The sequence below is a fragment of the Plecotus auritus genome (assembly GCF_963455305.1).
Source record: "Plecotus auritus genome assembly, chromosome: 4".
NCBI classification, from domain to species: Eukaryota; Metazoa; Chordata; class Mammalia; order Chiroptera; family Vespertilionidae; genus Plecotus; species Plecotus auritus.
The window spans coordinates 172641813-172663520 of NC_137775.1; the positions used below are offsets into that span (position 1 = coordinate 172641813).

At 37.7% G+C, this 21708-nt stretch overlaps 1 protein-coding gene across 4 annotated transcripts in view; it reads right to left on the bottom strand.

Moving 5' to 3' along the window:
• DGKB (diacylglycerol kinase beta) overlaps positions 1-21708 on the bottom strand; it is a 554780-nt gene that overhangs the window by 439371 nt on the left and 93701 nt on the right. For all 4 annotated transcript variants that reach the window (XM_080663708.1, XM_080663707.1, XM_080663710.1 and 1 more), the window contains exon 3: positions 2938-3014. In XM_080663708.1, coding sequence (XP_080519834.1) covers positions 2938-3014 — 77 coding nt within the window. The remainder of the gene's footprint in view (positions 1-2937; positions 3015-21708) is intronic.

Consider the following 21708-nt stretch of genomic DNA (forward strand, 5'->3'; position numbering starts at 1 on the left):
AATTTATGTCCTGACTCTGTTTTACTGTGAACGCTCTCACTAAGATTGCATGGCTACTACAAACTAGTTGTAATCATACCCTTAACATTATGTTATTCACATAAGATTATGTGGAGACCAATAGGCCCTAGTTAGTAATAATTATTTGCCCTGGAATATGCCGTAATCATTACATACAAAATGCCATTCCATGTACTAGTATTTCAGATACACTGAATGGTATTGCTTATGTGAAACACCTTCCCCTTATTTTGATCTCTCAAGTTTTATGGCCTAATTAATGTAATGAAGAGTAAAGGGCACCAGTCTTAAATTGAGTTTCTAGATAATTAGGTTTTAATTATGACTATTGTCATGAACTTAGCTTAGCTAGTTAACTTTGGGGAATTAATTTTACTTTTCTTAAAACAAGTTTCTTTATTTAAATATTCTATAATCATATTTGGAAGTCTCAAAACCCTTTAAACTTCCTATGCTTAGAGAAACTTTAAAGCAATTGTTTAGATTTTATGTTTTATGATTCTTGTTTATTTTATCAAAGAATGATCATCAAATGATCTTTAAGAGATCGGAATTAAAAATAAATAAATCATCCATATATTATACTTTCTATATCTTCTATATTAAAATAGATTTCAACAGGTCATATTTTCATTGGATTAAGTTTTTAGGTATGGTGCTTTTTATTAATTCAATAATATAAGTGAATGATAATAAAAATAATCTAATATAAGCAGCTTTACTTTTAAGGGAAGAAGTAATTTTAGAAATACTTATGTAGTTCTCTCTTTATAAATACATTTTATGTAGATGATATAACTATGTTCATTTTAGAAAACAAAAGATTAGTTATTTATACCAATGGCAGACTAATAACTTTTATAATTTTTCTTCTATAATTGACCATTAAGTATTATCTATGCCAAACAATTCGGAGTTCAACTTGACTAGGCAATACGTGAACTGACAGTATGCATTCTTCATGAACTCTTTTGTATGGTTAGAATGACCTTTTTTTTAAACTGGACTGAGTCGTGTTATGAAGAGAACCTTAAGGCCTTAAATATTTTTTTATTCAACATTGAATAGTCCTAATTATTTCCTATTGGCTTTTGTGAAATACATATTGGTGTTTCAAAGTCATATAAACTTAAAAGAAATTTTCTCCTGAAGGGAAAATGCATACTAGCATTAACATTAGAAAGTGATTCCACTCTTAAATTAGAATTACTTTTGGGTCATAATGAGATATAACTCTTTTATTTTTCAAATGTTCATTATTTTAATAACACATTTTAAGAACAGATCAATGCATCATGGAAAGGTGTTGCATTATTGAAAAGGCTGACATCACATGTGTGTCTAATACTGAACCTAGCAATTACCTCAATAAATCCAGTGTACAGTGATTGATAATCCTCATTAAATATATAATATCAGTAAGACTAAGTCTTGAGAATCCTTTAAATAAGAAATCACTGAAGTAAAAAAGTTACAATGTGAACATCACATTTCAATTGAATTTAGAGCCAGCAGCTATCTTTAGGGATAAAAAGCAATTTCATATCTGTATATAGATTAGATAACATGCATGTTTTTAAGTATAGTTGGTAATGTCAATATTAATGACATATTTGGGTCTTATAGCTTTGCAGTAAAGCTGACATGTTTAACTTTCCCACTTTGCTTTCTTGGTCTTTGGGATCTTCATTTCGACAAATTTATCTGCAACACTTTTCTCTCTATAGCATCTCGGGAAATAAAATGTGAGGAAATGTAGGCCAGATGTCTGCTTCTTTTCTGATAATAGGAAAATGGGAATAGCTTTAAATTGCCTAATTTTCCCCATACTTTGTAGGCACTAAATATCAACTTTATTTTTTTCAAAAGAAAATAACTCTTAAAGAGTTTTAAAAGATTTAGACAACACAAAATATGGCATGAAAATAGCTAATTACTAGAAATCAATAGAAAATTATAAAACAATATGAAAGTTTTAAGGTTGGAATTTAGATACTGGGTTTTGACTAAAATGTAAGTTTTATAAAAATCCCAGAGAAGTACAATGTTGAAAGACAGCCAGGAGCTCTGCTCCACTAAACATTCAAAACTACAATGACAATAACAAAAGACAAACCACACTTTAATCAGCAAAATAAATCCATCTAGATTTATTCAGGCAAAAGGGTTCTTTGCAAAGGGCAGTGTGTTTTAACTGCCAATGACCCTACTATAACTTGATGAAGCTGCAAAAGCATTCACAGCCCTGATGATCAAATATTTAAAATGTAACACCTCTCAGCTGGCATTAAATGGAAGGTTATCTAACCATTAATTAGGGAGGGAAAGGAATTCATTCAAGCATAATGTTCAAAAGCAATCAACAGGACATTAAGTTTTTATAAGGAAAGAATTTCAGGGACTGATAATAGGTAAAAGTAAGATAGGGGGAAGGAAGTCACCTCTTTTTGTTCCCGCTGGCTCTTTAAAGTATTAGATTAGTTATATCAATCACAAAATCCTTCTCCGGTCAAGGGAATAATTCCCTGAAAAGAGTAACCCCCTGCCCTACACTAGTGTTCATCTGGGGTTTAAATTTCTAGGTCATAGAGAGTCAGGCACCCTTTCTGTCCCCTTTTATCTAATACTGTTTCCTGACTTCCAGAAAACGGACCTAAAAACTATATTGTAGATTATATCTTTCACGGACAGATGATAAAAATGTTATTTACACTTGCAAAATATTTTTGTATTAAAAAGATAGTAAGTACAACATTTAATGTATCTCCCAGTGTACATTTCATTATAAATTTCACTTTCTTTATATTATGGTATATGGTATACAGCATATGTATTTTTAAGAACTATTCATTAAGATATTCCTCCTCCATGCGCTTAAATGAAACTAAAAAAAAAAAAAGAAAAAAGAAGTTTTACCCCTTCTGGATTATACTTTGCAAGTACACCATTACCATGGAATTCTTCAAGAACATCTTTTAATTTCTTTGTAGAATCTGTAAGAAACAGAAAACACAAACATGGTTTATACATGCCTACTGTGGTTATGAAACCCAATCCAGAAACAAAGACATCTTAAAATATAAGCAGCAACAGATTAAAACTCAAAGTGAACATGTAAAATGTTCTTTACCATTTTTGAAAGACTATTTAATTGAAAAGGGAAATCACAAGTAAAGGAAAGAACAAACAAAGTATGTATTGCCCAAGTGTAACACCCAAGAATGGCACCACTGCCTATGTATTAAATTAATGAGCAAATAAATAAGTAGGCAGTATGTTTTCTCCTTTATCTTGGTAATATAACATCTAAATGAATGAAATTAGTTTTTAAAAAAAGAAAACATGGGTATTTGTTAAACTTTATAATTTATACAGTGAATTTTTCACATATTACTACATTAACTAAATAATAACCCTGGTGAATAAACAAGAAAAATAAAATGTGTAGCTAAGCCTCAGTGGTGAATCCATTCAGAAGCAAGCTACAGATTTTAGCATTTTGCAGGTCTTTTCAGAGAGAATTTTCTAAATATACATAAAGCTCAACACTAAAGCTTATTTTAATTCAATTATGAAACAAAGTTTAGATACATTACCACAAGTATTTTAAATAACTTTTTCCAATTTTTAAAATAAATTTTAGGACTTTAATCATATTTATAAATATTTCATTTTGTGGACATACCACTTTTTGTTTATTCATTCATTAGCTGTTATAAATGAGTTATTTCCAAAATTTGGCTATTATGAATAGTGCTGCTCTGAACAATCAAGCATATATATTTCCATGCTAATATGTTTCAATTTTCTTGGTTATATACCTAAGAGGAAAATTGCTTTGTCATATGGTTAGCTCAATGTTTAACATTTTGAGGAACTACACAAATTTTCACAGGACTATACTATTTTACATTCCTACTGGCAATGCATGAGGATTTCAATTTCTCAACAATTTTGTGGACACATTATTTTCTACTTTTTTATTATGGCCACCCTAATGGATATAATGGTTTTGATTTGTGTTTGATTAGTAATTTGCTAATGACAAATGATGTACAATATATTTTCATGTACTTGTTGGCCATTTGTATATCTTCTTTAGAGAATTGTCTGTTCAAGTCTTTTGACCATTTTTTAATTAAGTTGTTTTCTCTTTGTTATTGAGATCTGGTGTGTGTGTGTGTGTGTGTGTGTGTGTGTGTGTGCGCGCGTGCACACACACATGCCTGAAGCCTATAAAGCTTCCTATATATATTTTTTCAGTATATATTTTACTAGCACTTCCAATACTGTCCTCATAGTTAATACATTATAGCAAGTTCCTTACTAGATTATAGGTTGCCCTGGGGAAGAATACACACATTTTAATTTTTGTACTTGTATTCAGACTCATTATAAAGCTGAAGCAATAGAATTGTAATAAATATTGGGGTTGATCAGAGCTATTCCTACACTACAACAAATTATGGTTATAGCTTCAACATATACATTAGCAGAAACTTACACTACTTCAGAAACTAAGTTGTATATTAAAAAGAGACAAGACGCTGATTCCCAAATTCTTCTTTGTGGATACTCTTAAGTTAGCAGAATACCTTTTATTTCCTCTTACTTATAGATGTAGACCATTCTGTAGATACCTACAGAGATATACACAAATACGGATGAATAAATTCTGGGATAACGTATCCCAAGAGACTATGCTTATTTTAACCATACCTTAGCCCCATCCTATATAATAAAAGAGTAATGTGCAAATTAACCAGCACTCTGCAAATTAACCCACAAAGCCACGCCCACCAGCCAATCAGGAGCGAATATGCAAATAAACCCAACCAAGATGGCTATGGCCACAGAGAGCAGGAGGGAGGCTTGGGTTTCCCCGGCAATGGAGGAAGCCAAGCTTTCTGCCTGCCCTTGCTGGCCTAGGCCTCCGCTTAAGGCTGCAAAGTTTCAATGATAGAAGATACATAAATCCCAACAGAAATGGCTGCCGCCATGGAGCAGCAGAAGGCTTGGCTCCACTCCAGGCTACAAAGTTTCAATTGTAGAAGATATATAAACCCCAGATACCAGGGCCTCCGCTTGGGTCACCAGGGGGCATGGCCGGCCTGCAAACCACCACAGGCCCCTCGCCCAGGCCGCCTCACACCCTAAGGGAACCCCCACCCTGATCCAGGACACCCTTCACGGCAAACCAGCTGGCCCCCACCCGTGCACCAGGCTTCTATCCTATCTAATAAAAGAGTAATATGCAGATTGACCATCACTCCAACACACAAGATGGCTGCTCCCATGTGGTCAAAGATCCTGCCCCCATGTGGACACAATATGGCCACCACAAGATGGCCAGCAAGGGAGGGCAGTTGGGAGGGACCAGGCCTGCAAGGGCAGGCAGTTGTGGGCGATCAGACCAGCAGGGGAGGGCAGTTGGGGGGGACCCAGGCCTGCAGGGGAGAGCAGTTGGGGGGGACCAGGCCTGCAGGGGAGGGCATTTAGGGGAAAACAGGCTGGCAGGGGAACAGTTAGGCATCAATCAGGCTGTCAGGGGAGTGGTTAGGGGGTGATCAGGCTGGCAGGCAGAAGTGGTTAGGGGCAATCAGGAAGGCAGGCAGGCGAGCAGTTGAAAGCCAGCAGGGGGATGTCCAACTGCCTGTTTAGGCCCAATCCCACTGGCATCGGGTTAAATGGGCAGTTGGACATCCCTCGAGGGGTCCCAGATTGGAGAGGGTGCAGGCTGGGCTGAGGGACACCCCCCTCCCCTGTGCACGAATTTCGTGCACCAGGCCTCTAGTGATAAAATAAAAGGGGAAGAAAAAAAATTGTTTTTTTTATACATAGGCCTTCCTGTACTGCCTAAAAATAGGCTTTTCAGATTTCTATAAGAGTAAAAAAAAATACACATCCAGTAATCATTTCTAAATGCCTAGAGAAGACAACAACTCTTAAAATTATTCATGTCATTTTTTAGTGTTTTATTGGTTATTTACATTGGAAAATTCTTAGTGAGGTAACTACCTGGAATAAAATAACAAATTAAGAGCCAACATCTGTGACTGCTCTTTCCATGAACTAAGGCTCAAGTCTGATCTTGGTCTGAGACAATTGAAAGAGCTCTAATTCATAGTCAGATGAACCACCATCAACTCACCTTGCTCCTTTCCAATCTCAAGTTCTATTTTTAATATTTTGACACCTGTAATGTACCCACAATCCAATACCTACCTCACAATATAGTTTAGAAATGAGAACATTATCTTGTTCTTCTATTTCTGTTGCAATGAATTTTCTGGAGCCTATTCTCTCTAAGACTGAGGTCTTGACTTGCCCAACCAATATTCTATAGATGGGGGTTTGGGTATAGAACACCAGGGAGTCCCACAAAACCTGCCTGGGCCCAATAACCTTTAAACAGAACCCTGTACATGAACTGTCTACATATCTGCTTAGATTTCCAAATTCCCCTAGACTGTGAAAATCTTTCTGCTATGTTCTACCAACCTTCACAGGAGAGTACACATTTACTTACTTTGTAATTCAGCTGCTTTTCTGGATTCTTCCTGTTAGCTATCACCATACACATTCCTATCTTTTTTTTTTACTCTGTCAATTCTAAATCATGTCTGTTTAAAACAACAATGGTGCAGTGGAGAGGAGGAAAGATGCAAGACTAAATCTGACCTACCCTCTGGAACAAGATAGATACTAAGGAAATGACGCTTAGATGGATAGATAATAGGTTAGTGAAAGATAAAGTCTCAGTCATATTTCAGCTAATATTGGAGCCTCAAGTACAAGAGCACAGTGACAGATTCTGGGCTGAGCAAGGCTGAGAAACCCGGGCAAACAGCCAGCCAGGCAGCTGTAAGCTGGGAGATCAATTCACACTTAATACATATCTGTAAGAGAACAAAGGTCTGGCATCCAAGAAGATTGACAATTGAAGTGCAGGGCAGCCAGGTTCAAACAGCTAATTTAATACTTAGGACAAAGAATCAGTACAGATGCTCAGCACAAAATATTTGATCTCCTAGAAAGCAAAGAAGGGTCGCAACTCGAGGCAGTTCTGAAACACGGGGCTAATTCCAGAGGCACTGATGTTTGGCTTGGCTAATAGGGCAGAGGACTCAGAGAAGAATACTGGATGCCAATATTTGCCCTTTGGCTAGTATATTCGTCTTACCAGGAAGTAGTTTAATATTGACAACCACAACAGAGAGAATGGGGTCATTTTAGATGGTCTTTTCCATTACCATCAGTATCATCTGAGTACTAAAGTGGTACAGAGCCTAACAGTGGGAGTAATTTTGTTCAGGAAACACCTTTTTATATGCTGGGACTTATGAAATGTACATGGGGACCCACAGTGTAGCTTTTCTTATGGCTTCTCTTCCTGGCACCTGCTCTAGTGCAGGAGTTGCTCCCCTGTGAATCCTCTCACGTTTGGCTGACTCACATAATATACAATGGCAGAAGAGTGAAACTGGTACATTTTAGGGATTCACAATTAGAAATGTTCTGATTTTTTAACATGGTTTTCAAAGAAAATTTAATTCCCTTTACATAATTCTAAGATAAAAATAAATCAATAAGTGCATTTGGCACTGTTTAGAAAATAGAAGCATCAACTAATGGGTCCTAGAAAAAAAGCTACATGAAAAATGAAGCACATTTAGTTTACCTCATGCCCTTTTAGGTGTCTGATGCATCTTGAATGAGCTTCCTTTGTGATTTGAATGCCTCTCTGCATGCACTTGTCAGATTAATCACAAACGCCCCGTGGAGTAATAGAACGATTTAAAGCCAGATAGATTTGGATTTGAATACTGGCTCTAGAATTTTTGGCCCAATGTCCTTGGGCATATTTTTAACTTATTTGTGGCTCAGTTTTCTAATACTTAAAAATAGAATAATGATATGGACCATGCAACTGTGTCTTGCAAAGTGCTTGGTGACCAACAAATTCCTATTCATTTGTTCCATCCTAAACATGACTTCAAACATCTGATCATCATTCAAGTTTCCTGTTGTTTTTGGATGAAGGCATAAACCCCTCCTCTTGGTATCACAGGTGTATCAGATTCTGATCCAAACCTACCTACCAATAATTATTTTATATGCCTTCCTTATTTTTCTAAGTTCATTTATTGTTGTTACTATTACAGATGTTCCACATATTCCCAGTCTTTGCCCCACTGCTCTGATCCTTAAAAGGATGCACAAAGAAATTGAGAGTTAATAAGCAATTTTTTCCCTGCTACATTTTCCTACCATGTGTGTTTGTGTGTATATATATTTATATTCTTGGTTGTTGCTCAAGGGGCATTTTGGGAAAAGTGCTAATTAGAACATTTTATTCAAAAATTTATTTACCCTGACTTCATGTCATAAGTGTGAAAAATAGTAATTTGGAAATCCAGAAGATCTGAAAATTGATATTGTTATTAATGCAGTTCCCTGGGTGATATAACAGATGTTCTACTTAAATTGTAGTCGGCAGCCGAAAAGAAACACCTACAGCACTACTGAATTAGGTATTTGGAGAACTAGTCTCCAAGAGACAGAAGTTCATATCTACTTGTAGAAGAATTACAATAGAAGTAGAGAGAGATTGAAAACGAAATACAAATATATTGTTAAAAATAGCGAGAGTCGCATTGTAGCAGTTTTTGTGCTAATTAAAATCTAGACACCTGGACTTTTAAACATCCTAAAAAAGAATGTTCCAATGTTAAAAGTTCGATTCCAGGTCAGGGCACATGCCAAGGTTGCCGGCTCAATCCCCAGTTGGGGGTGTATAGGAGGCAGCTGATTCTGTTTCATCATTGATGTTTCTCTCTCTCCCTCTCCCTTCCTCTCTCTCAAATAAAAACATATTGAAGAAATAATAATAATAATAAAGAAAGCAATTATACATAAGAGTAGAATTCAGGAGAGGATCTGGGCTAAAGAACAAAATTTGAGTGTTATATATAACTTCACTCTCCATGTGATATCATAGAACTGTGTGATAGAAATATGTGATATCACACAGAACTATATGATATCACATGGAGAGTGATCTTAGAAAAGATGCCAAGGACTGAGACCTGGAGCACTCAGAGGTTCAGATGTCAGGAAAAGAAGAGGGGTCTGCAAGGAGACGAGGAATGCGTATTGAGTAAATTAGTAAGGAATCCAGCACAAGCAATGTGTCATGGAAATCAAGTGTCATATAATACCAAGTAAGATGAGGAGCAGAACCTCATCATTGGATTTAGCAAGAAGAAAGTCATTCATGTCCCTGTTTAGAACCATTTCAATTTAGTAGTTAAGACAAAATCCCAAGCAGTGTGCATTAAGAGAAAAATAAGATGGGAGAAATGAATGCAGCATATATAGGCAACTCATTTTGAAAGACTGGCTCCAAGAGAAGCAAAAAAAAATGAGCAGTAGCTGGATGGCAAGAAAGGAACTTAAGATTTTTTTGAAGAGAAAAGAAAACAGCATGCTGATAGAAATGATCCACTGGAGAAGGAAACTTAAAAATGAGGAGAAACCAAGATGGCAGCATAAGGTGTACACTTGTACATGCTGCCTCTCACAACCACACCAAAACTACAACTAAAAGACAAAACAACTATCACCCAGAACCACGGGAAAGCTGGCAGAGTAGAAGTTCTATAACTAGAAGGAAAGAAAGAAGCTCATTGAGACTGTGTAGGAGGTTCAGAGGCGCAGAAAAGCAGAGGTACAGAGGCACGCGAATCAGGCCGGCAACTGGGTGCGCCGTTTTTTCCAATTGGAAGGGAGATACAAGCTCCGACTGCTCTGAACTCCAGTTTCCGGTGAGACTCTGGGGACTCAGACACCTACAGGGAGAAGCTGGACTGTCTGGCATTGGGTCGGAAAGTGAGGGTGGCTTTCTCACAGAGGTGTGCGTAGGAATCATTGTTTACTGCTCTGGGGCACGGGACGCGGGGATGCAGAAACGTGGAGACACAGAAACGTGGAGATGCAGAGACACTGACTGGCAGCCATTCCTGTCTGCCATGCCCTAGTGACTTCCTGAGACCCCGCCCCACCCAATTTACAAATCCACCCAAACTGTGTGCAGAGGCTTTTGCATATGAATGGCCTGCCCTTTGGCAGCTTAACCTAACAAATTGCAGCTGGGTCAGACAGCTCCAAAACTTCCAAACCCAAACAAAGAGGAGAAATCTGCAGATCTCGCTGTAGCTCCTGCTGGGTGGCCTCAGACAGTAGCTGACTTGCACCTCCTTGGAGATCCAGGAGCCAGTGTACCTAGAGGTCAGTGTGAGACGACACCAGATTTCAACTCCTCACATCCATAAGTGACACACTCAAGAGGCAGACTCAGTGAGCACCAAAGCCCCACTGAAGCAAGTCTGCCCCATAAGGGTGTCTCCAGCACAGCAGTTCTTCCATTATAGACACAGCTAATCCTCACAGCCAGTTGGCCTGGAGGTCAATTCCTCCCAGTGTACCAACAGCAATCAAGGCTTAACTACAACAAGACTATGCACCCAGCCCACAAAGGGGTGCACCAAGAGTGTCCACCTCAGGTGATTGGGGAGGCTGAGCCACTGGGCCCTATAGGTCACCTAGCACACAAAGCCACTCCATCAACACAAGGAGCAGCCAAAATATGGAGACAAAGAAACATGTCACGAATGAAAGAAATGTAGGAAAGCAAACTACTGGATATAGAGTTCAAAACCACAGTTATAAGGTTACTCAAAAACCTTTTAGAAACCGCTGAGAAACTTAGTGAGACCTCTGAGGAACTTAGTGAGTCCTTCAAGGATCTTAATGAGAATACCAAAAAAATGGAAAAGGTCCAGTCAGAAATTAAGCATACATTGTCTGAAATAAAGAATAATATACAGAAATCCAATAGTAGACTAGAGGACCCCAAGAATCAAACCTAAGATTTGAAATATGAGGAAGCAAAAAACACCCAACCAGAAAAACAAAAAGAAAAAAGAATCCAAAAATATGAAGATAGTGTAAGGAGCCTCTGGGACAACTTCAAGTGTACCAACATCCAAATTATGGGGATGCCAGAAGAAGAGAGAGAGCTAAATATTGAAAACCTATTAGAAGAAATAATGACAGAAAACTTTCCCTACCTGGTGAAAGAAATAGACTTACAAGTCCAGGAAGCGCACAGAACCCCAAACAAAATGAATCCAAAGAGGACCACACCAAGACACATCATAATTAAAATGCCAAGGGCAAAAAACAAAGAGAATCTTGAAAGTAGCAAGAGAAAAAAAAACAGTTAGTTACCTACAAGGGAGCACCCATACGACTGTCAGCTGATTTCTCAACAGAAACTATGCAGGCCAGAAGGGCATGGCAAGAAATATTCAAAGTGATGAATAGCAAGAATGTACAACCAAGATTACTCCACCCAGCAAAGCTATCATTTAGAATTGAAGGTCAGATAAAGAGCTTCACAGACAAGAAAAAGCTAAAGGAGTTCATCACCACCAAACCAGGATTATATGAAATGCTGAAGGGTATTCTTTAAGAAGAGGAAGAAGAAGAAAAAGGTAAAGATAAAAATTATGAACAACAAAGTGACAACAAATACATATCTATCAACAAGTGAATCTAAAAATCAAGTGGATAAAAAATCTGATGAACAGAATAAACTGGTGAATATAATAGAATCAGGGGCATAGAAAGGGAGTGGACTGACAATTCTCAGGGGGTAAAAGGGCATGAGGGGTGCGGGAAGAGATTGGACAAAAATCTTACACCTATGGATAAGGACAGTGTTGTGGGGGTGGGGGGGATCAGGTGGAGGGGAGCTATGGGGGAAAAAGAGGAACATCTGTAATAATCTGAATAAAGATTTACTTTTTAAAAATGCAAGGGAAAGAAGGGGGGAACTACAGAATGGTTAACTTTTATGGGTAAGAAAAAAGGCAATCTGATTCACAGCAGAAGGCCTGATTAGCATGAGGGCATGGGCAGTTCACCTAAACAGGGAAGCAGAATAGTATGTGGGTTCATATGCTGGAGGGAGGTAGATGTCCAGTTTGTGTATATCACGTTCTGTTGTTGTGATGACTTTTGTTTTAGTAGGTGAAGGAGGAGTAAAACCATCAGCTGAGAAAAAATGTGAGGGGTTGATTTGAGGAGATTTGAGGAAAATACTGAGAGGTGTTGTTGAAAATTCTCCAGGAGATAACAAAGGTGAATGGACAATGGAAAAAGTTAAAATTAACCTGGATTATGGTTTCTCCACCCACGTGTAATAGAGTAAGAGGGCAAGGAAGTGAAGGAAGAAAGCAAGATGTGCTTTAATGACTTCTAGGGGATTGCATTTGAGTTTCCCATGATTACCTCTATTCAGGAAGCCTGTGTGCTCTGCCAGTCATCCCCTTCAGCTTGAGAGAGAACAATTGCTGGCAGCTATTGTGACCTTTAGAGCTTTATGCCTTCTACTCAAACACCCACCTTCTCTGTACCTGTCACAAACGGATGTGGCAAGGAGAGATTTTTAATTCAGTTTGCTTTTTATGTGTGTTTCCCATGAGTTAACAGTACTTCTATGAGTATTGTCTTCTATTTTTATTTTGTTTTTTTCCTTTTCCTATTTATTCTGTTAAATGGCTAATTACGCTTGGACATACTGGTATTTAATTCTGGCTAATAACCATCTTTTCAGCCTTCTTTCTTGTCCAGGGACTGAAAAAATAGAGAGCCCGCGTAGTCAGCTCTATATGGAGCCCTCATTCTTTTTTTTTTATATATATACTTTATTGATTTTTCACAGAGAGGAAGGGAGAGGAACAGAAAGTTAGAAACATCGATGAGAGAGGAACATCGATCAGCTGCCTCCTGCACACTCCCCACTGGGGATGTGCCCGCAACCAAGGTACATGCCCTTGACCGGAATCGAACCTGGGACCCTTGAGTCCGCAGGCCGATGCTCTATCCACTGAGCCAAACCGGTTAGGGCGGAGCCCTCATTCTTAGTGGTGTAAAAAGGGTGTTTCTCTGGAGAAGTAATGGAAGTCCCATGTGCCCACTTCACCTCCTCTGCTCCTCCCTTGCCCTCTGATGAGGCTGTAACATCCCCAGCAGGCACTCACTTGATTCATTTTGGAGAGATTGAAAAATCAGTGAGATCATTCTGGAGACTTTCTGAGCCTTGATGACACTTTCCAACTTTTATGGTTGAAGTTACATATTTTTTTTCTCCTTCCTTTGGCTTTATGACTGCTCATTTATCCTCTGTATTTTTCTATCTTTTAAAAAGTAATTTTAGCATATTTACTAGATTTTAACAATTTATATTTATTCTATTTCCCCAGAAAAACAAGCTAGAATTTAAAATATATATAATTTCAAGAAATGATTTTTTCATGCAGTACTGTTCAAATAGTTTCTTCACAAGTACCATGTGGAATCTCCAAATGAATGAACCCATTTTTAACTCAATTTCAGATTTTTGAGTTGGTGAGTGCTGCTTAACTCACTATTTGTAGTTACCTTATTGCTATTGGTAAATGGGGCTAATAAAAATATCTTCTGTGCTTCTTCTGGGATTAGTATCTGGCATATATATTTCAATTATCAATTTTAATTTTTTGTTATGGGAAATGTACTTTCATAGCTAATAGAATTAAGCGCAATCATTATATGCATTTCAATCAAAATATTTAATGAAATGCAACTCTGAGTTATAATTTTGAATCTGTACCTTATTTAAAAATTTTAAACCCACACTAGTTCAGCAAATGAAAGCTTCATCTCATTTATTTTTAATGTTCTTATGTGGGTTGCAAAACACTTACTGAGAAACTAGACATTCTGACAACAATAGTGTATTCTCTAGTCGCATTGCTTACAGGGGTCCTCAAACTACGGCCCACGGGCCACATGCGGCCCGCCGGTGCCGCTGCCTGTCCTGCTTAGCAGCCGACTCGTCCCGGGCCCGCAGTGCGCATAGAAATTTGTTCATAGTTTTTTTTTAAACTATAGTCCGGCCCTCCAATGGTCTGAGGGACAGTGAACTGGCCCCCTGTTTAAAAAGTTTGAGGACCCCTGGTTAAAACATCCTGTTTTAAGACAATACAAAATACCCGAAGTTTAGTCATTGACCATAAAATCCTCACCTCTGTACATTGACCAAGAAACATAATATTTGGCAATCTGGGAAAACAAAATTCTATGTATTTTGTTGGCATACATATTTTTTACATGTAATATGCTCATATACAAATTTTAAAGAACATAAAATCCCAAAATATTGTCCCCTGAGTTTTAAATTCAAAACAGAACTCAGGGAAATGTGCCATATTTATTTTGTGGTTTGATGTATCTACTCATCTTTTTTGTTTTGATGTATCTACTCATCTTTGTTGTTTGATGTATCTACTCATCTTTTCTGTGGTTTGATGTATCTACTCATCTTTTTTGTTAATCCTCACCGAGGATATTTTTCCATTGATTTTTACAGAAAAGGAAGGGAGAGAGGAAGAGAGAGAGAGAAACATCGTTGTGAAAGAGACTGCAACCGAGGTACATGCCTTTGACCAGAATCAAACCCAGGAGCCTTTAGTCTGTGGGCCGATGCTCTATTCACTGAGCCAAACAGGGTAGGGCTCTACTCATCTTTACCGTGCCTCTGGAAACTGAAAAAGCTTCAATGTGAAAAGAAGGGCTACAACTGTATATGGAATTAAAAGTAGTTGAGAGATTTGCTTCCAGACCTGGCTCTTAGATGATCTATAGGATAGATCTGTCATACTATTGATAATATTATAAATACTATGAATAGTAGCAGAAGGCCCCTCCATTTTCTTCCTCTAATACTGAGGCGATTAGAAGAAACAATATCTAAGGACTCTTCCAGCCACACCATTCTATGATTCAATGATAAGGATACCCTAGAAGGATACTCAGTCCCACACCCCCAAAAAGTCTCCTTCTAATATTCTCATATCTAATTCTTACTTCCCTTAACTCTTATCCAACTTTGGAATAGAAAGTTCAGGTTGAGGCATTTGAAAATTTCTAATCCCACTATCAGATAAACTGAAAAAAAAAGGAGAGAGAAAGCAACATTCCAGTGCATAAATGTTTTTCTGTCATGTCAAATTGCCCAGTCATAAGTAATCAGTTTTGGTCAAGTTCCCTTTAAACTAAAATTGGCATCTTTAAACTGAAAACTTTACCTATATAATGTGACAATGAATTTTTATATTTTTAAAAATTATCGGGCAGAGTAGACTGGAGATCAAACACTATGGGTATGGATATTGGGGCTTAGTTCCTATGAATGCCCCTGTTATGCAGTTCTCAGAGGGAAATCTATAGTGATGTTTTTTATTAAATGGTACCTCCCACAATCTACATTATCCATTATCACATTGAATATTTGCTATAACAACTTCCAACAGACTTTGCTATAATTTGCTTTTAAATGTTAAAAAAAAACACAACTATTGGCATTTCTGAGTAAGAGGATTTTTTTACACCTTAGCAGAATACTTTGCTCTGATGAGGAATTAAATAAATGGTCCTGCTAGCAAGAAGTTACTCAAATTTATCAACTGGGCTACAGAACAGATCTCCTGCCTTAAAGTTTGAAAAAAAAAGACAATGCTCTATACATTTTTTGCCAAACTCCCATAATTCTTAGTAGAGAGGTCAGAGTTCCTACTGTGGACAGTGGAGAACAGTTGGAGAACAGTTCATATACAAATAGTGAGGAAATACAGCAAGGACTTTGCTCAACTTAATTCTTCTATGGATTAGAAGAAGAGAAAGCATAAAAACTTAATTCAAATCTTTAAATAAATTTTAGATCATGCACAAAAATATAATTTGGCAAGTGTATGTGATCATGACATAAATATGAGTATCACATATTCTCACACTATCACCAATTACATTGGCCAAAAGTGAATGGAAACAGATGTGGAATTTGAGTTTCAAGTCTCCTACTGTTGTCCATGGCATTAGTGGACAGTTCACAGCCATTGGTTCCCATCGTCAGAAAAGCCCACAGAAGAAAATTGCCCACTGGTGCTCAGACATGGCCTTGTACTTAGACATAGCCAAAGAGGCATTACTTCCTATCTCTCCCACCCCTTCACCAGTTCCCTCCGTCTCATCATTCCCCTTCAGCAAGTAACAGTTTTCACTACATCTTCTACCTCTCTTTTCACCACTAAACTTTAATCAGGAAGTCTACAAGGGTTTGTCTGTAAAAACTACCTTGTCTCCCACCACTACCATGGTTCAATGGTTGGATGTGGACCTATGAACCAGGAGGGCACAGTTTGATTCCTCCTGGTTGCCTGCAGGCTTGATCCCCAGTAGGGGTCATGCAAGAAGCAGCCTATCAATGATTCTCTCTTATCACTGATGTTTCTAGCTCTCTCTCACTCTTCCTTCCTCTCTGAAATCAATTATATATATATATATATATATATATATATATATATATATATATATATATATATTTTAAAAACTACCTTGTCTCTTTTTTGTTTTTGTTTTGTTTAAGAGTTATTTTTACTCATTATGCCTCTTTTTTAAATGTTTATTGTTCAGATTATTACAGTTGTTCCTCTTTTTTCCCCCCATAGCTCCCCTCCACCCAGTTCCCACCCCACTCCATGTCATACCCCCCCTCACTGTCCTCATCCATAGGTGTATGATTTTTGTCCAGTCTCTTCCTGCACCCCCACACCCCTTTCCTCCCGAGAATTCAGTCCACTCCCTTTCTATAACCCTGATTCTATTATATTCACCAGATTATTCTGTTCATCAGATTTTTTATTCACTTGATTTTTAGAATCACTTGTTATAGATATGTATTTGTTGTTCATAATTTTTATCTTTACCTTTTTCTTCTTCTTCCTCTTCTTAAAGAATACCCTTCAGCATTTCATATAATCCTGGTTTGGTGGTGATGAACTCCTTTAGCTTTTTCTTCTCTGTGAAGCTCTTTATCTGACCTTCAATTCTGAATGATAGCTTTGCTGGGTGGAGTAATCTTGGTTGTACATTCTTGCTATTCATCACTTTGAATATTTCTTGCCAAGCCCTTCTGGCCTGCATAGTTTCTGTTGAGAAATCAGCTGACAATTGTATGGGTGCTCCCTTGTAGGTAACTAACTGTTTTTCTCTTGCTGCTTTTAATATTCTTTCTTTCTCTTTTGCTCTTGGCATTTTAATTATGATGTGTCTTGGTGTGGTCCTCTTTGGATTCCTTTTGTTTGGGGTTCTTTGCGCATCCTGGACTTTGTAAGTCTATTTCTTTCATCAGGTGGGGGAAGTTTTCAGTCATTATTTCTTCAAATAGGTTTTCAGTATCTTGCTCTCTCTCTTCTTCTGGCACCCCCATAATTCGGATGTTGGTATGCTTGAAGTTGTCCCAGAGGCTTCTTACACTATCTTCATTTTTTAGCATTCTTTTTTCTTTTTGCTCTTCCAGTTGAGTGTTTCTTGCTTCTTTGTATTTCAAATCTTTGACTTGATTCTTATGATCCTCCAGTCTGCTATTGGATCTCTGTATATTATTCTTTATTTCAGTCAGTGTATGTTTAATTTCTAGTTGGTCCTTTTTCATATCCTTGAGTGTCTCGCTAAATTTATCGGCCTTTTCTAGAAAATTCTTGAAAAACCTTATAACCGTGGTTTTGAACTCTATATCCAGTCATTTGTTTTTCTCCATTCTTTCATTTGTGACCTTTTTCTTTGTCTCCAAATTTTGGCTGCTTCCCTGAGTTGATAGAGTGGCTTTGTGTGCTAGGTGTCCTATAGGGCCCAGTGGCTCAGCCTCCCCAGTTACCTGAGGTGGACACTCTTGGTGCACCCCTTTGTGGGCTGTGTGCACAGTCTTGTTGTAGTTAAGCCTTGATCCTTGTTGGTATCACTGGGAGGAATTGACCTACAAACCAATTGGTTATGAGGATCAGCTGTGTCTACGATGGGAGAACTGTGCTAGAGACACCCTTATGGGTGTCTTATGGGGCAAGACTTGCTTCAGTGGGGCTTTGGTGCTCACTGAGTCTGCCCCCTGAGTGTGTCCATTATGGATCTGAGGAGTTGTAATCTGGATGGTCCTACTCTGACCCCTGGGTACACTGGATCTTAAATCTTTAAGGAGGTGCTAATTTAGCCTCTGCCTGAGGCCACCCAGCAGGAGTTTTGTTTGGGTTTTGGAGCTGCCCAGATGAGGCCCATTTGAAGCAATGCAAGCTGCTGTGGGGCTTGGGCCTTCTTTTGGATGTTCTGGGTCTCTCTGACTCAGCTGCAGTTTGCTAGGTAAGTTTAGATTTCAAAGAACCAGGCCATTCATATGCAAAAGCCTCTGTGCACAGCTTGGATGGGGCAGAGTCTCAGGGTGGAGCAAACAGCAATGGCTTCCCATCAGCCCTGCCCTAAGAGGTCCCCGGGGTCTCAGTGTCCCTTGGTAATCGCTGCAAGCACCTCTGAGAGAAAGCCGCCCTCGAGTTCTGCCCGCTGCCAGACAGTCCAGTTTCTCCCCATATGAGTCTGTGTCCCCACAGTCTTGCCAGGAACTGGAGTTCAGAGCAGTCGGGAGCTTGTGTCTCCCTCCGGACTGAAAAAGCCAGCTGGGTACTCAGTTGCCAGCCCTTTCCACACGCGTGCCTCTGTACCTCTGCACTTTACTTCTGCAGCTCCTCTGAATCTCAGTGTGCTTTTCTCTTCCCTTCTAGTTGTAGAATTTCCACTTTGCCAGCCTTCCTGTGGTTCTGGATGATGTTTGTTTTGTCTTTTAGTTGTAGTTTTGAAGTGGTTGTGCACGGCAGCAAGTTCAGGTGTTTACCTATGCTGCCATCTTGGTTTCTCCAGCACTCATTATGTCTTTAACATTATTCATACTTCACGTTTCTGCTTAGAAAGAAAGGTAATTTGTATCTAATATTCTACACAGCGGTATCAATGAGTACTGCACACATGTGCACTAATAAGCTCATAAAGTGCTAGATAGATGTTAACTTATTAAATAATTGGCGCTTTAGTGCTTTGTATTATGCAAAAATCTCTGTTGAGTTTTCTATAGGTATTTCAATATTAAATATTACTTGAGAAAAATAGGCTGGAAATGCATTATTATTTTCCCTGTTAAAGGATCATTTACTATTTAAAAAATCTATAGTCAACACATCTACACTAATAAAAGAGAAAGATGCAAATTGACCATACCTTCACGATGCCCAGCAGCCAATCAGGCGTAAGTATGCAAATTAACCCAACAAAGATGGTGGGTTAATTTGCATACACAGGCGCCAAGCGACCAGGGGCACTTGTGTCATTGCCATGGTGATGACACAGGTATTCTGCACCGCCCCAGCGCTCTGGCCCTCTGGGCAGCGTGGGAAGGCGGAAAGGTGGCTCAGGCCTGAGCAAAGGCAGTGCCGGCAGCCAGGGGAAGGAAGGCCCATTCTTGCACAAATCTTCATGCATTGGGCCTCTAGTTTTTAATAATGGAGTAGATTCAGATAAAGAGAGATGGATATGTTATACTTACTATTCGGAAATAGAATGTATATAGGCAGTGAATTCAGTCTAAGTTACTGAAGAACAAAGGAGGTAAGAGACCACAAGAGTGAAAAAAGACAACAACAGCAATGAAATTTAATCAAGCAGATCAAAGCGTCCAAATAACCCTGAACAGTACAGTCCCCAATAGCAGCTGCTCAGAACAAGGGGTCCCAACCTCAGGTTTACAATTTTTAAAATGTAAAGTAATCCACAATGAGGGGCACAGAAACATACAATCAAATTACATACCCCCACCCAGTTCTAGAAAGGATTATGGGAGGGCTTTAGCAGTGGACAAAAATGAGATCACCAGGAATGGAAAGAAACCATAAATAGAAATGATTATATCTGTCTACCTCTGTGAGAAATTTTTTTATATTGCAACCTGTCAAACATCATGATAAAAACATGTCTAATATTAGAGAGTTACATTTTTATGATCACATATTGCCTCACAAGTTTTTTTGTGGTGTCTACTGCAAAGGGGGGTGGGGGGAACAGACAATAAGCTCATTATTCTGATGGTGTGACATTTGTAAATTGGCTTGAATTACTGGAATGTGTGACAGCCAGCTGCCTTGTTTGTTTTTTGGCTCTTGCTTGCATTAGTGTTATTTGCTCTCACCTACAGATCTGGGAGGAGTATGCATTAAAAGTCTGTCTGAATAATTGGGCAGAAAAGTTTTAATAGCTGTGGAGAAATCACCTGGAGGTTGTTTTGTAACAGAAAGACCAGAGAAAGACTGGGGAAAGTTTATCCTCCAAATGGTCTGGAGAAAAGCCATTTAAATTAAGAGAATTCCAAGAAATTAAACTTCTGATTAATACCTAGCAAGAGCTTTGCCTAAAGCAAATTATTCAAACACATGTAAAATTATAGATGACTGTAAATTGTTCCACTTAAAATCTGAAATTACAGAAAATCTGGGAAGAGGCAGTGTAAATGAAAATATCAAAGACCATATATTATCATCACTGTCTTTTGTTATAGGTTTTGCTTAAATGTTACTCTGAATGAGGTTATTGATTGAAGACTTTTTAACAACTGGCCCTTTGCAAATGTTATTTAAGTCCTAATCAGATTAAAATTGGATATCAATCATCTTTTTCTTCAATTAAAAAATCTATATAGTCATATGCAATAGTCTTCTTCAAATTATATGATTTTTAATTAAATTCCAAATTAATTAAAGACAGATGGCCAGCTAAGTAAAATTGACATTAAATTTATCCAAATTTATTAGATTTTCCAGAAGTAATTTGTTATTGTCTTAGAATTCTCCAATTTCTCTCTTCCTTTTCCCAAGCCTTCTTTCCATCACAGATTGCTTTTCATGCCTGGGATCACACTATCTACAGTGACATCATGTTAAGTAGCATGTATCCCTTGACTGTTAAGATGGATGTAATTTTAATATTTAAAGGCAAGATCATTGTATTCTTCATGATTATACAGTTAATAATGCCTATTTTAAAAAGGAAACCAGAAAACACTTATAATAAAAAGATACAATCATTGATAATTTCTCTACTTGGAAATGACTACTATTATTACTGTAGTGATTTCCTTCTGGAATATTTTCAATATGTGTCTAGAAATACATATTTACAAAACTAGGATTAAAATTATAAAAATTGGATTAAAGATTACATGGCATTTTAAAGCTGCGTTTATATTTAGTACATTTTAATTGTTTTTACATTAATAAAGATATATACCATCACTAATATTGTTCCAATAGTGTGTTCTTGTGTGGCTGAACCATAATTTCATTTACCAGTCCCTTATATTTGATTTAAATTACTGTTAAATTTATAGTAATATTAAATGTATAATAATTGTGTGTGTGTGTGTGTGTGTGTGTGTGTGTGTGTGTGTGTGTGTTTGGAACATATTTGATTCTGTTATTAGGATAAACGCCTAAAGGCAGCATAAATGGGTTCAAAATTTTATATTTTTTAAGGTTTTTTTTTACATCATGCTAATTTTTTCTTCAGCAAATTTGAACCAATTTAGCTTGTCATAACAGCCTGTAAGTGGGAAGTGTCTATTATTGTGTATAGAATCTGAACATAATTCAAATATAATGTAAATCAACTTACAGTCTAGCCACAATAATCATATGCCAAAGTAAAATGCCA